The 16312-nt window shown below is 43.1% G+C and overlaps 1 protein-coding gene across 1 annotated transcript in view; it reads left to right on the plus strand.

Moving 5' to 3' along the window:
* Positions 1-15135, plus strand: part of MAP3K13 (mitogen-activated protein kinase kinase kinase 13) — a 46621-nt gene extending 31486 nt beyond the window's left edge. The window contains exons 10-13 of the mRNA XM_047099936.1: positions 2857-3643; positions 7935-8005; positions 10446-10743; positions 11874-15135. Coding sequence (XP_046955892.1) covers positions 2857-3643; positions 7935-8005; positions 10446-10743; positions 11874-11975 — 1258 coding nt within the window. The 3' untranslated portion in view covers positions 11976-15135. The remainder of the gene's footprint in view (positions 1-2856; positions 3644-7934; positions 8006-10445; positions 10744-11873) is intronic.
* Positions 15136-16312: the final 1177 nt, after the last annotated feature.

Raw genomic sequence — 16312 nt, forward strand, 5'->3', positions numbered from 1 at the left:
TGGGCCTTGGATGGCTCTCTTGCCTCAGTAAAAGCCCCAGGACCTCCTCAATTCACATATTTTCTCTGGCACAATTTGGCCAGGTGACCACAGAACCATGAATCTGAGGCAGGAAGACACTTATAGCAGCACAATACCCTGCCCACATTATTATATGCCAGTGTTACCTGGAACTTCTGTTCTAAGATGAGCCTTGAACCTTCCTCCTGAGAAAGAAGAAAAACCCATCTCCTACAACCTGATACCTACTAATTTCCGGTGAGCCCTAGCTATTCAAATGCGGTCCTCAGTTCAGCATCATCTGAGAGTGTGTTAGCTCTTGGGGCGCCTGGGTGGCTCAGTCGGTTGAGCATCCAACTCCTGATTTTTCAGCTCAGGTCATGATCTCACAGTTCATGGATCGAGCCCTGTGTCATGCTGTACACTGTCAGCACAGAGCCTACTTGGGATTCGCTCTTTGCCTCTCTCTCTCAGCCCTCCCCTGCTCGTATGCTCACATTATTAGAAATGCAGACTCTTAGGCCCCAGACCTGACCTATTCAACCATTTTAATAAGCCCCAAGTCATTTGTAGGTACCTTTAAGCTTGTCCTCTGAATCTCTGATAAGCCAGACTGGAAATTAGGAGAAACTTCTTGTCTGGATTTTGCCAGTAATGCACTGTGAGACCATGAGACACTTGGGCTTTGGATTCCTCCTCACATAAGGTGAAGACAGGACTGTGTCTGTGGTTTTCAAGCAACGTCTGGGACACCCCTGGGCCCGCATAGAGGTGTCAGGGACTGCAGAAGTAGAGAAGATGAGGAGGGGGAGCCCTGCAGGGAGGGGGTTCTGCTCTGCCACCCCTCTTCAACTGTTCCACTATATCTGGCGGGGCGGCGGTGGGGGGGGGGAGATATACTTGACATAAAACATCATGTTAGTTTCAAGTGTACAATGTAACAATTCAATAAACATGTATATATTTTGAAATAATTATCACAGAACTCTAGTTATGTGATCCATTCATCTGCATAAATAATTCAGCATAAATAATTACATTTTGGGGGCACGTGGGTGGCTCAATTGGTTAAGTGTCTGACTTCAGCTCGGGTCGTGATCTCACAGTTTGCGGGTTCGAGTCCCGCGTAGGGCTCTGTGCTGACAGCTCAGAGCCTGAAGCCTGCTTCGGATTCTGTGTCTTCCTCTCTCTCTGCCCCTCCTCCACTTGCACTGTGTGTGTGTGTCTCTCTCTCTCAAAAATAAACATTAAAAAAAATTTTTTTTAAATAAATAAATACATTTTTTTTCTTGTGATAATAACTTTCAAGATCTCTTAGAGACTTTCAAATATGCAATATTTGAAACAGTTGACCATTGAACAACATGGTTTCCAACAGATGCACTTATATGTGAATGTTTTGCAGCACAGTCCGGTATATGTATTTTCTCTTATGATTTTCTCAACATTTTCTTTTTCCTAGCTCACTTTAAAAATACAGTATATAATACATATAATATACAACATATGTATGAATCCCCTATTTATCTTATCAGTAAGACATCTGGTCAACAGCAGGCTATTATTAAGTTTTCTGGAGTCAAAATTTATGCTTGGATTTTTGACCGTGCATGTTATTCAAAGATCAACTGTATCATTAACTATAGTCTCCATGCTGTACATTACATCCACAGGACTTATATATTTTATAACCAGAAGTTTGTACCTTTTGGACGCTCTTCACCCATTTCACCCATCTTCTCCTACTCCCCATATCTGGAAACCACCAGTCTGTTCTCTTACTGTATCTATTTTATATACTGAATTTCTCATAATTCATTTAAGAAAAAGATTCTGTTGTTTAAAAAAAGTTTGGGTCTTTCTGCTCTGTAATTTGCTGATTTGTGTCTATCTGGTCCCAAAGAAGGAAGGATGTAGTGGTCCTCCCTGATATCCTCAAGTCTCTGCCCATACCCATTCATCAATCAGAAACCAGCTATTGTTTACCTGTGCACCCTGGAATCAGTGTGTGTGAGGTTTACCTTCAAGCTCTCGCTTCCTCTTGCACATGACCTACATGACCAGCCCAGACAGCACTTGAAAACAGGACTGTGAGAGGACCTCCTCCCATAAGGAGCCAGGACAATGCCAGGTCACTCCTCACTGGCCCTTCTCTTGCTGGGTCTGTCCAACCTCCTAGGCTCCGTACTGTTTCCCCTTCCTCTGGCTCCACCCCCTTCTCAGTCTTCCTTAAATATTTTTGAGTACTGAGTGTGAGCAGGGCTCCCTGCTAATGCCCCTCCCATACAGAGATGGATGGACATAGTCCCAGACCCAGGAGACCATGTCTAAACCAAGATCCTTGAACTTAGCCTCTTGCCTAATTAATCTGAGGTTTCCTTCTCTTGTATCAGACCCCTGTGATTTGTAATCTTTTGTGGGATCTATCTAGATCCATCATCAGACAGATTTCTAATCATGGGCAAACCCATGCCTGTGCTTTGGCATATTGACACCAGGCTGATAGATGAGATTATAAGCAAGAGATTAAGAAGCCTATAGGGTAGAATTAGAATTTAAAGGGATTGAGTACCTTAGCTAGTGAGGCACAGAATAATATCCAAAAGGAATAAAGGAAATCCTCTATGGGTGAACATCTAAGTTGCTTCTAATTTCCTGGTGTTTTAAACTATGGTATAACATAACATCTTCAGACACACATCTTCATGCACATCTGTTGTCTCCACTGGATAAATCCCTGCCTATGTGACTGCTGTATCACAGGGTGTGTGTGTATCTTAAGGTTTGGGTTACATTTCCCCTAACTTGAATGTGTATTTTCATACGTTTAAAACTCAACCTTTTGTTTTCTCCCAGGCCAGATCTGTTGAGATCTGAAGGTATCCCCAGTATGGAGGTGGCTCCCGCCGCATCCCCTTTGTCTGGAAGTCCCAAAATGTCCACCTCAAGCAGCAAGAGCCGATATCGGAGCAAACCCCGCCACCGCCGAGGGAATAGCAGAGGCAGCCATAGTGACTTTGCAGCGATCTTGAAAAACCAGCCAGTGCAAGAAAATTCACCCCATCCCACTTATGTACACCAAGCTCAATCCCAGCACCCTTCTTCCCATCACCATAATCCTCTGCAGCAGCAATACCAGCAATGCCCTCCTGCCGTGCCTCAGAGTCACCATCCCAGACTCAACATGCACGGACAGGACATTGCAACCTGCGCCAACAACCTTAGGTATTTTGGCCCAGCAGCAGCCCTGCGGAGCCCACTCAGCAACCATGCTCAAAGACAGATGCCTGGCTCCAGCCCTGACCTCATCTCCACAGCCATGGCGGCAGATTGCTGGAGAAGTGCTGAGCCTGACGAGGGCCCAGCTGGCCCCTGGGGCTGTTGTCAGGCTGACCCTTATGACCCCTGCCTCCAGTGCAGGCCAGAACGGTGTGGTTCCTTAGACATACCCTCTGCTGAGCCAGTGGGGAGGAGACCCGACCTTTTCAAGTCACCAGCACACAATCCCCTCTCGGAAAATGCCCAGGGTTCTGAGAAAATGGAAGAAAATGAATTCAAAGGCTGTAGGTCTGCATCATCCCTTGGCATCCCTCATCACGTCACCCCCCCAGTGCTACCTCGAAACACAAGGCCCCTGCAAAAGGTAAGCCGTAATGACAACAGCAGTATGTGCCACTGCCTTCGTGGAATGTTAGAGCCTGTCGTGTGGTGCATATTGGAAAACATGTGTAACACGTGTCCGTTTTGTAAAAGGATGTGATGGCAGAAGCATAAACAGAAGGGTTTTTTTAGCTTAGATGCTCTCTTGCCACACTGCTTAAGTGATAGAGAGAATACACTTTGGGAACTACTGACCCCAGAGGACTGGTTCAAATATATATAAGTTCTAAGTAGATAACCAGGGATCTGTAATCAAAACTAGAACTACCCTAGCCTAGTCATGATGGATGTTGCAAGAAGGAAGGTCCCATTATAAAACAAGTTTGAAAAACCGTATTCTCTGTCCTCTCTTGGAGATTCCTTGTGCACATCAACAAATCCTAGGCTTTAAAAAAATCATACAGGGGCGTCTGGGTGGCTCAGTCGGTTAAGCATTGGGCTTCAGCTCAGGTCATGATCTCACAGTTCAGCTGTTTGAACACCGCATCTAGTGAGCTCCAGCCCCGCTTTGGGTGAGCATGTGTCCCACTTCGGGTGAGCTGGAACCCTGCATCAGCTGAACCCTGCTTCTCTCTCTCACCCTCTACTTCCTCCCTCTCTGCCCCTCATGGAATTCTCTCTCTCTCCCTCTCTCTTTGCCCCTCATTCACTTGTACCCTCTCTCTGGAAAAAAAAAAAAATCATACTGTACCTTGTTTAATCCAGCATTTTCCTCACCTAGTTGGCCATAATGGCTTTAAAAGTAACATCTATTAATATCCCATGGAACTAGCCTTCTTCATAATATGTTTTGGAGGAGTGTTTGCCTGGCTCAGTTGGTAGAGCATGTATGTGACTCTTGAACTTAGGGTCATGAGTTCAAGTCCCACGTTAGTTGTGGAGCCTACTTAAGAAAAAATAAAATATTAAGAAAAACAGTATATTTTGGAAAGCCCTGCCTTTATTAATAACCATCATGACCCAGCGAGTTCTTTGTCCTTCAAACCTGTTCTTCTCCTCCTCACCCACTAGATGCCTAGGGTTTATTCGCTTGGAGGCAGTCTACCATAGTGGTTAACAGCATGAGCCTGGGAGCCAGACAGATATGAATTCAAAGCAAGGCTCTTACATTTAGAACCTCTATGCTGCCCTTGTCTATAAATGGGGCAAATACTGGCCCCTGCCTCACTGGCTGATGTGGATTAAATGGGTTAATACATATAAAGCATTTTGAATAGGGCCTGGAACATAACAATCTTCCAAAAATGTTAGCTCATTTTGCTAATGAGTTAAAAATAAGATTATGTATGAAAAGTATTTAGCACAGGGCAGATACCCACTCAGTCCTTCAGTAATGCTTCACTTCAGCAACACTCAGCAGGAGCTCAGGTGAAGGAATGAAAGGGTCTAAAATGTAAATGAGCTTGTTTTGGTCAACTAGACATTTAAAAGAAGTTGACATATAATTCAGAATGACTAGAATCAGGGATGCCTGGGTGGCTCAGTTGGTTAAGCATCTGACTTCAGCTCAGGTCATGATCTCACAGTTTGTGGGTTCGAGCCCCATGTCAGGCTCTATGCTGACAACACGAAGCCTGGAGACTTTTTCAGATTCTGTCATCCCCTTTTTTTCTGCCCCTCCCCCACGCCCACTCTGTGTGTGTGTGTCTCTCTCTCAAAAATAAGTAAACATTAAATAAAAAAAGAATGACTAGCATCAAGAAGATAAGAAATAACAAGTTGGAGAGGATGTGGAAAAAAGGGAACTCATGTGCAGTGTTGGTGGGAATGTCAACTCGTGCAGCCACTACGATAAACAGTATGGAGGTTCCTCAAAATATTAAAAATAGAACCACCCTATGACCTAGTAACTTCACTTCTGGATATTCACCCAAAGAAAACGAAAGCACTAATTAGAAAAAATATGTGCACCCTTGTGTTTATTGCAGTATTGTTTACAATGGCCAAGATACAGAAATAACCTGAGTGTCCATCAATGGATGAATGGATAAAGAAGATATGGTGTGTGTGTGTGTGTGTGTGTGTGTGCACTTATACACACACACACATACACACTTACATACATACATATATCCATACATACATACAATGGGATATACTCAGACATAAAAAAAGAATGAAATCTTGCCATTTGTGACAACATGGATGGACCTAAAGGGTATTATGCTAAGTGAAATAAGTCAGACATAAAGAGACAGATACCATATCATTCACTTATGTGTGGAATCTAAAAAACAAAACAAATGAGCAAAGAAGAAATAGATTCATAAATGTGGAGAACAAACTAGTGGTTGCCAAAGGGGTGGGGGTGGGGGAATGGGTGAAATAGGTAAAGGGGGTTAAGAGGTTCGGACTTCCAGTTATAAAATAAATAGGTCACAAGGGATGAAAAGTAAAGCATAGGAAATATAGTCAATAATACTGTAATAACTTTGTAAGGTGACCTATGCTAACTATACTTGTTTTGGCAAGCATAGCATAATATATGCACTTGTTGAATCACTATGTTACACACCTGGAACTTACATAAAAATTAATTACACTTCAATTTAAAAAAAAAGAAGTTGAAGCTGAGGGCTACTATCTCAGAACTGTATTTCTTCTCCCGAGTGACTAAGCATTCCCAGAGATTAGGTTGTGTTTTGGGTGCTCTTACTCCCTATATGGCCAATAACATGTATTTTTTTCAGTAACAACTTTATTGAGATATAATTTACATACCATAAAGCTCTCCTATTAAGTGTACAACTCAGTGCTTTTATTCATAGCTATGCAGTCACCACCACAACCAATTTTAGAATATTTTCATCATCCCACAAACAAACCCAGCACCCTTTAGCAGTCACCCCAGTCCCCTCCCAAGTAACATGTATCTTTGAGCCATTCTGATGCCATTTTGATGCATTCTTTGGGCCCACGGGCCAGGAAACACACACCCCATACATTTGGCCTCCCTGGAACAGCACTCCCACAGGACAGTTCAACTTCTCTCGACCGGGATACACTTCCGAGGTATGCCTAGGGTAAATGCTCATCTCGGCAGTCAGTATAACCCCATGCCTGTCTTTACTACTCAAAAAGGCATATCAGAATACAAATTGGTAAGAGTGATGGTATATTAAAACTGACTTTAAGGGGCACCTGGGTGGCTCCGTTGGTTAAGCGTCCGACTTCAGCTCAGGTCATGATCTCACAGTCTGTGAGTTCGAGCCCCACATCAGGCTCTGTGCTGACAGCTCAGAGCCTGGAGCCTGCTTCAGATTCTGTGTCTCCCTCTCTCTCTGCCCCTTCCCCGCTTATGCTCTGTCACTCTGTCTCCAAAATAAATAAAAACATTTTTAAAAAATTTTTTAAAAAACCTGACTTTAAAAGTAAATTATCCTCAAACTTTGGTACGATTACTTGGGCCCAGTTACCCACCTTGCAAGGGGTGATAGTAATCCAGTGCATCATGATTCTGTGGGTAAGGACAGCTGATTTTAAGTGTGACTGTTCTTATGTCCTCAAAGAGAAATGGACTCTTCCTGTGAAGGAAGATCATCTTCTCAGGACACTTACCCAGACTTCCAGATGAACCACAGAGCCCTAGCAATCATGAGGCCTCAGATGTCCCAAGCAGAGCTCCCTTATCCTGGCCAACATGCGGGCTCAATAATGCACTGAGCACCTGTTTAGTGCAGTGTATGCAGTGTTGTATTCATGGTGGAATGAGAAATACAATACAAGATATGGCCTGACCCTCAAATAATGTATGCCTTAGTAGTGCAAATGATATAAGCATAGTAACTATAATATTAGTGAAAAGGTGACTGGTGACATAAAAGGGGGAAAGTAGTTGTTAGGTTTTGAAGAATTGAAAGATCACTTCTTGGTGGAGTCCCTGTGTCAGGGCCTGGAACCATGAATAACAATAATTACAAGGCTGCCCCCAAATCCAGACCTTGTCCCTAGTTTCCCCTCCTCATCGCTCACCTTGGACAGTCTCATGGAGTCCTCACCTACCTGAGGGCAAGGCTCACATTTACTCAGGTCTGTGTGTCTTCCAGCAAAGAGCACAGACCCAGTCATCATGGACACTGAGGAAAAGTTGCTGAATGAATAAAGGAAAACATATATGTTTAAAGATGACATTCAGCAAACTACTATTCAATGCCTTTTTATTATAATTAAATCTTTTATATGGAGTGTGTGTGTGTGTGTGTATGTGTGTATGAGAGAGAGAGAGAGAGAGACAGAGACAGATTGAGGTAAAACTCTCCCCTTGTTCTCCTCAGAGTGGAGATGACTCCTCAGAAGAAGAAGAAGGGGAAGTAGATAGTGAAGTTGAATTTCCACGAAGACAGAGGTAAAACCAATAAACACCTGTGACTGCTTTCATTGTAATGGGGAAAATCCTGAGTTTGCCATACCTCCTGTTCAGTCACAGATCACCTTCGAACAACCACCTTGTAGGGAGATTTGAACTCACAATTCTTCCTTTCCCATTGCCATTTTGGCGGCTGGCTATGCACAGCAGATTCTAGTTCATCAGAATTCATTTCTTAGGAGCTTCAAGATGAGGAGTATAAATATGGATTCAATGTGCATTTGAGAATGTAGTGGGAATTTTATGAGAGATGGACATGCTGTTTTGTGGATAATATCATTGGTTTCTGGTGTACCTCCTTTTATTAGTCTCTTGGGCTGCTATAACAAAATACCACAGGCTGGGTGGCTTAAACAATGGGAATTTATCTTTCACGGTTCTGGAGGCTGGGAAGTCCCAGATCAAGGTTCCTGGTGAGGACTCTCTTCCTAGCTTGCAGACAGCAGCCTTCTTGCTGTGTCCTTACAGGGTTGAGGTGGGGGAATATGGGACAGACAAGGTGGAGAAGGGAATGAAGGGAAGGGAAAATATCTTCCTCTTATGAGATCACAGTCCCATGGGATTTTGGACCTGCGCTTATGATCTCATTTAACCTTAATTATCTCCTAGGAGCCTATCTCCAGATTCAGTCACACTGGGGTAGGGCTTCAATATACGAATTGGGGTGGAGGTGGGAGGGAACACAGTTCAGTCCATAGCACTCTCCATGCCTCGGATTTTATGCCTCAAGTTAAGTATAATTAATTAGGTTGAGTCCTCCTTCAACCCAGCCTTAAAAATAGCTTCGTGCTTAGCCAGAAATAGTCATTGTAAATTAAAGAAGTACTACATCCCCTACTTCTAGAAAAGAGCTGCCCTTATGTAGGAGTGGGGAAGGTAGTTTTCCTCCAAGAAAGCGTTTTCTGCAATTAGGCATTCTGTTCTTGAAGAATATGGCTCTAAGAATCTGCCAGAAAGGTTTGTGTACCTGCCCAGAAACAGGAATTCTCTGCAAACCAAGGGATTCCTTTGGTAAATTGTATTCTGGGTCCCAACGCTGTACAAAGAATTGAAATCTGTTCTCATCCCCTGAGCTATTCCTGCCACATTGCTATTGCTGCCTTATTGCCTCCTTGGTTTCTCCTATGCAGTGAGATTGAATCTGAGTAAAAATGTCTTTTCGTTCTCTGAACTCACTCTACCAACATCACAATTACGTGACTCCCAGCTTTGTTCCCATGACACACCATACACTCAGCCCACCTAATGGCTTCCCGCCTTTCTTGTTGGCCATGATGCAAATTATATGTATGTTTTTACTGCATGGTTTTCCTTTTTATAACATTTTGCTCCCTATCTCTTTTCTGGATTCCTAGCCTTGAGATGTTGTGTAAGTCCTACTTTAATTTCCTTCTCCCACAGGCTCTTTTCAGGTGTCCTTGATCCCCCCAGCCATGCAGCCTATCACCTGACCTTGTCATTGGCGAGGCTCAGATCGTATGCCATCAAAATCGCTTTGTACTAAGAGATACAGAAAGATCTGACAATGACAGAGGAAAAAGTCAGTCTTCTTTTTATTATTTGTTTTCTTTTGAAACCAAAGTGAACTAACAGCATTCTTATTTGCTAGGCTACTTATAAACAATGGGGAAAAACTGAAGAACTTTTGCAAATTCTCCCTCTGCTCCCCACCCCCTGCAGATTTTGCCTCATCTGAGCTAAACCCACATGTTAACAGGAATCAGTCATTAGCTGACTAGGCAGTGGCCATAGCTGCAGAGGGAACGTTCCTTCCAAGCTCATCTGCACTGGGGGTTGGCTGGCAGGGCGGACACACGTGGCCTTCCACAGCCGCCATGCCCAGTGGGAAATGCAGCTGGTAGAGAATGACACTGCGCAGGGTATGCGTAGACCCGGCCCAAGCTGCAGCTCTGCCTTCTCTGATGGTGTGGCCTGGAACAAGTCACTTTCCTTGTCTGGCTCCAGTGTTATGGCCTGAGAAATGAGTTAGACCGAAGAATCTCTCAAGACTCGTTTACCTGTAAGAATCTGGGAGGTCTGTGTATAAGCAGCTGAATTTCAGTTTGAACTTTTCCATACCATGCATGCGTGTACACAACTGTGATCAGAGCTGCTGAGTTTCTCCAAGACCAGTAGTAGCCATCAACAGTGGAGTGTACTGTTTAGCCACATAAACATACAAACCAAATGAACAGGAAATGCAAATTTCCTTCTCATTTGCTTTAAAATTTAATAGTGTTGGCTCCATAGCTCAGGGGTTAGAGCACTGGTCTTATAAAATTTAATAGTGTCTATCCACCTGGAGTTTCGAGTCTCCCTCGGGGGCAGGGAGAAACCTAGAAAACCTCTCACCAAGGCTATGGTCTAAGAACAGTAGTTGTTCCCGTGATTAAGTTCCTCTGGTTTTTTGTGGTTCTAGGCCCCATCGCTGTATCAGCAGCTGCCAGTCGTATTCAACCTTTAGCTCTGAGAATTTCTCTGTGTCTGATGGAGAGGAGGGAAATACCAGCGACCACTCCAACAGTCCTGATGAGTTAGCGGATAAACTGGAAGACCGCCTGGCCGAGAAGCTAGATGACCTGCTGTCCCAGACGCCAGAGATCCCCATTGAGATATCCTCGCATTCAGATGGGCTCTCTGACAAGGAGTGCGCCGTGCGCCGCGTGAAGACGCAGATGTCTCTGGGCAAGCTGTGTGCGGAGGAACGTGGCTACGAGGTGGGGCTTCTCCTCCCTTCTCCTCTGATCACTGTAGCTCTTTGGGTTTAGAGCATGCTCAAGTCATTTAGGGTATAAGATAAAACAACTGCCTCCTGGAAGTAAGTAGAAGTGCAGAGATCCACAGAGCTCCCTGAAATAAAGGCAGTTCTCCTAAATGAGGCACAAACATCGAACTGCTCGGGCATCCTTTCTTCTAAGATTCAACTCAAACATCTCCTTCTCCTGACCCCATCTCCCTTGTGGTTAAGGGTATGAGCCTCCCCCCTCCATGTCCCCTGGATGATGCTCTCATAGCACAGGGAACACTTCAATGCCTGTCCAGTGCTGCCTTTGAAGGCAGGATAGCATAGTGGTTGTAAGTTTACACATGGAATCTGACTGCCTAGATGCCAATCCCAGCCTGAGTTCTCTACTGACTGACCGCAGCATTGGGCAAGCTACTAACCTCCCTGTAGGTCAGTTTCCTTATCCGTAAAGTGGGAGTGATTAACAGCACTTATCTCCTAGGGTGCTTGTGAGGATTAAATGAATTTCTAGATGAAAACCACTTACAGCAGTGCCTGGCACATAGTGAACACTATGTAAATGGGGCTGAGGTGGTATTGCTATAATTGCTATCATCATCAACATCATTTTTTTTCTTCCAAGATTTTCCTTAAATTCCAGTTAGTTAACATATAGTATAGTAGTGTAGTATTGGTTTCAGGAGTAGAATTTAGTGGTTCATCTCTTACATACAACACCCAGTGCTCATCCCAACAAGTGCCCTCCTTAGAGCCCATCACCTATTTGGCCCATCCCCCACCCACCTCCCTCCAGCAACCCTCAGTTTGCTCCCTGTCGTTAAGAGCCTCTTATGGTTTGCCTCCCTCTCCGTTTTTATCTTATTTTATTTTTCCTTCCCTTCCCCTTGTTCATCTGTTTTGTTTCTTAAATTCCACATATAAGGCCATGTCATGTTTATATGTCTTCTCTCTCCAGAAGCCCTGCAAGGACAGGACCTAGTCTCATGTATCATACATAGCCAGCAACCCAGCACAGTGCCTGTCCTCTGGGAAGCGTTCCATACATGTTTACTAAGTGATTTCCCAAACAAATTAAGGTTTTCTTTTGTCTCGACTTTGCAGAATCCTATGCAGTTTGAAGAATCGGACTGTGACTCTTCAGATGGAGAGTGTTCTGATGCCACAGTCAGGACCAATAAACACTACAACTCTGCTACTTGGTAATGAAAGAAAACCCATCCTGAAGATCTCATGACTATACTGGCATTTCAGATCCATCCCATCCCCAGACTCTTCCCACTCTCTCCCTGCTTTTTCGTCTGGGAAGAGAGCTGCCCCCTCTTTCTTACCCCTAGAAATGAGCTGCAATAACAGGAACATGAGACTTCGCAAATCTCTTGGAAAAAAATATCCAAATGAAATTAAGTCTCACTGAACATTTCAATCAAGAATGGCAGGGATCTATTTTATTGAATATTCTAGCTACTGTAACATTGATATTTATTTTTGTTTGACATTTTAACACTTTGTACTGTAAAGAGTGAACTATATATGATATAGAGAGAGACACAATAATTTCTTGCAAAAAGAGAGAGAGAGAGAGAGAGATAAAGGAAGAAAGAAAAGAAAGAAAGAAGTGGAATTTAGGAGCAACATCGTTGGGAATTTGTGGGGCCAGGAGATATTATTGCTACTTGAACAGGGGACCAGTTCTTTTGGCCATAAGAGACGAAGAAGAGCCAGAGCAAGACATACTGATTATTTTAGAAAACAAAGAAAAGCAATTCCAGGTAACTTGTGAACAGACCACATTAAGTTCAACCAGCTTGCCCACATGGGTGATGGAAATGATCTAGAAGAGACTGATGACCAGATACTTGCACCCAAGGTCCTTGAGGGCATGTGCTTCCTCTAGGAGGAAAAAAGACAACTACACATCTGGAAGCTGATTTCATTTCAAGAACTTGGTAGTGAGACTTACAGATAGCATCAAGCCTTGTCTTTGACAAATGCTTCCCTTTTTAATGCTGTCATTGTCATTACCTTGACAAATGTGTTACCTTGACCAATGTGTTGATTTTTCAGACTCAAGTGCCATTTTCTTATAGCCTATTTCCTTTCCACCTGTTGACCACTTCCTTTAGGAAAAAAAGGCAGGGGGTGCCAAAAAAGAGAAAAAGGAAATTTACAACAGTATTAGAAAAGCAAATGTGGAATTTGTGAAAGTGCATTCTCACAATGTCTCAGTTCAGCTACGTGAAGAAGATCAGATCACCCCTCTGTGGAACCAGGTTACTTGTCTACTAGAGTCATATTGATTCAAACAGAACAGACTTTGAAGGCAGCTAGCGTGTGTGTGTGAGTCTGTCCAAAGTCCAATCCCGAACCACCCCCTTGTTTTTATTCATTAACTCATTCTATCTGGGAAGCTTTAGTGCCTGGCTACCACTATCAGGATAAAGGCAGCATAAGCAACTTGTAAAAGTCAACCCCTCCCACATTACAATAGCATTTTTGTTAAACGCAACTGGTAAAGTGTATTTTACTGCACTTTGGATCAATGCAGTTGGAAATAATTGAATCTGGAAATTTATAGAAAGAACAACTGATGCTGAGCAGCAATTAGAGAGATTTTACATTGTCCAAGACATGAGGTCCTGGCTTGTCTCTGGGGTCACGGTCTTTGAAAAGCATCCCAAGGAATTTCATCATGCCTCAGCTTCAAGGAAATTTTTATCTAGAATTTTATATAAAAACGGGTGTTGGCCTAGTTTCCATCTCTGTCTCCAAGATAGGTTACTGTCAAACAACCTCTCTAGGCTCAAGACCTGAAGAACATGGCTTGACTCTTTGACACTGCATCACGTTGGACATTAGGAAAGACTTACACATTACAGGTATTAAACTATTTCCAACAAAGATGAAAACGTTGCCCTCCGCTGGGGGTCGCCGATTGCATCAGCCAAAAAGGAAAGGTGGAGGGAATTTAGAGCACTTCCTTTGCTTGTCTGATCCCTCCATGTGTTTACACTTTATGTTGAGTCGTTGATTTAAAATGTAGTGTCTATAATTTATAGCTCTTAGGTAAGATGAAGGAAAATGTTTAACTTATACAGAGAGCAGTATTGTTTGCATTAAATTATTCCATTTTGTATAAATTCTGTAGCTGGACTACATGAAAGATCTTAAGTTATGGCATTATTATCACTGTTATTTTGTTTTATAATAATTATCATTCTCATTTTCTGTCGATCAGAAGGTGTGGCTTTACAGTGTAGCACAATGATTGTGTTTATTGCTAACCATGAATAATTATGGGTTTTTATGATTTTTATGAAGGAATGAAAATGGAACTGCCATTTGGGAGCTCCCTGGTATTCATCTTAGTTGTATTCCCTCATTTTCTGTGTGCAACAACAATCATCTGAGGATGCGGGTTCTGCCCTGGAGGCCAGTGGATGCACTGTGGCTTTGACTTGATCCTGAAAGCTCCCGGGTGGGCAGATGACTGAGTGGATGGACAAATACTTCAAAAGCTGTAAACTTTCTCAAGTTTCTTAAGAAATAAAATCATGGGACTACATTAGAGGCAAAAAGAGAATTATTTAGTCCCCTGGGAGGAGCCAACCTAGGGAGTTGCTGCCCGGGGCCCATGGGTTAGGCAGATTCAAGAGCGGGCAGCATAGTTTGTCATCTCCTTCTTTCCAGGTCCCATAGTAACAACTTTTTATTTCTCCTGGCTGGGAGTAGCAGGGAAACATAAAAAGAAACAAGCAAACAAAAAGAATATGTATATCATGACATTGACATAAAATGCCTAGCTATGATGTCATCCCGTAATAAGACTAGAGGCATTCTAGAAGGAGGCCTACTCACTTAGAGGGTGATCGGGCTGGAAAAGTACCTTAAAAGGCCATATTTTCCATCCTTGGACTTCAGACCACACTCAACTGTGAATCTCTCTGTTTCATTTCTTCTGGGAACTGAGAGTTCATCTCTTGAGACTTCAGACCACACTAAACTATGAATCTCTCTGGTTCATTTCTTCTGGGAACAAGTCTATGTCCCCTTTCTCTCCACCATAAAACACACTTTAGCTCGTCCAGTTCTTGCCCACCCGTAGTGGCAAAAGGAAACAGGAGGGTCGGCTTCTGTCTTACATCTTTCAGTGATGGTCTTCCTCGAAAACCCACACCTGATACCTCATAACTTTGATGTTTTTTGAATTCCCAAATATGATAATGCCATATACCTATCTGGGTTAACTGTTATAAGCATGTTAGGGTAGTAGACAGTGTTGAATCATGAGTCATTCACTGTATTGTTGAGAGTTGAATAAAGCTCCACATTGAACCCTTTTATTTATTTATTTATTTTTAGTAGAAGTGACGAGAGGCTTCAGAAAAGTCTAGGTTAAAAATAGTCTAGGTTAAAAAGAGAAATGCCTTCTCTATCCCAGCCTTGCCCTTCACTGCCTGCCTTGAGCTAACCAGGACAATTTTGAATCCGTGTGTGTTTCTTGGAGAACAGCTCCACATCCTCTGAGGAGTGCTGAATCTAAGAGCTCAGGAAATTGAAGAGCTGATCCTTCAGTCCTGAGGACTGTGCCACAATGCTTTAAGGAACCTCACAAGACTGTGATTTCAAGTTCATTGTTGATGGAAAGCTTAACCCCCTTGGGATCAGTGTCCACATTCATTTAGCGTCTGTTTTTGACTGACTACAAGATAACGAGTTTTAATCTGTGTTGCAGATGAACATTGGTTCTGATTTTCATCTATTTCTAGATCATGTCCTCTGGTAACAATTCCTATTAAAATTGCTTTGCAGAGGGACTGAGAAGCCAACTTCCTTTGAAATCATAATAGACCTTACCGCCACTGAAGTTTAGACCTGTTTGCAAGATTGGGGGAGCTCCTACTCAAAAAGGATTTGGTACAGCCTACTTGAAGTTCAGATATTTAAAACTTTAGTACCAACAAACCATCCTTCTAGAATTAAGGATTTTTTAGTAGGACATACTAAGTACTGGACATATATTTCAGGGCCTCATTGTGCTAAATTTCCCTCTTACCCTAAGTAATAGATACGATGATTTGGGATTTTCCGGGTACCAACCCAATTTTAAATGCCCTCCCCTACTGTGAAGCCCTGACACATCCTTTCCATGTGAATACATCCTCACTGATCAACTAATTTACTTTTTTATCCCCATGCTTTTTGTCTCAAGTGTTCCCCCTTTTCGTAAAATGTTCCTACTTGAACTTCCTGGAACCGAATTCTCTAGAATAGAACATACTTGGAATGCAAGGGATTCCTGCCTTGCTCTGCAGTACAGTTTGCTGTTTTGTTTTTCCACGAAACCAGAAGCCAATACACTACCACATACCACGACCTACCACCTCCACCCTAACACCCAAGACTGATGTTATTTCTTGATCGCCATATTCTTTCCCGCCCAGCCCGGACACAGCCTCAGAACCTCTCATAACACAGCACTTGGAGAAACAATGACAGCTTGATTGGAAAAGGGGACATCTATTTCAGCATCCCAACTCGAA

The sequence above is a fragment of the Lynx rufus genome, unplaced genomic scaffold (assembly GCF_022079265.1).
Source record: "Lynx rufus isolate CCGP_SWC_20201006 ecotype Redwood Valley unplaced genomic scaffold, mLynRuf1.p SCAF_5, whole genome shotgun sequence".
NCBI classification, from domain to species: domain Eukaryota; kingdom Metazoa; phylum Chordata; class Mammalia; order Carnivora; family Felidae; genus Lynx; species Lynx rufus.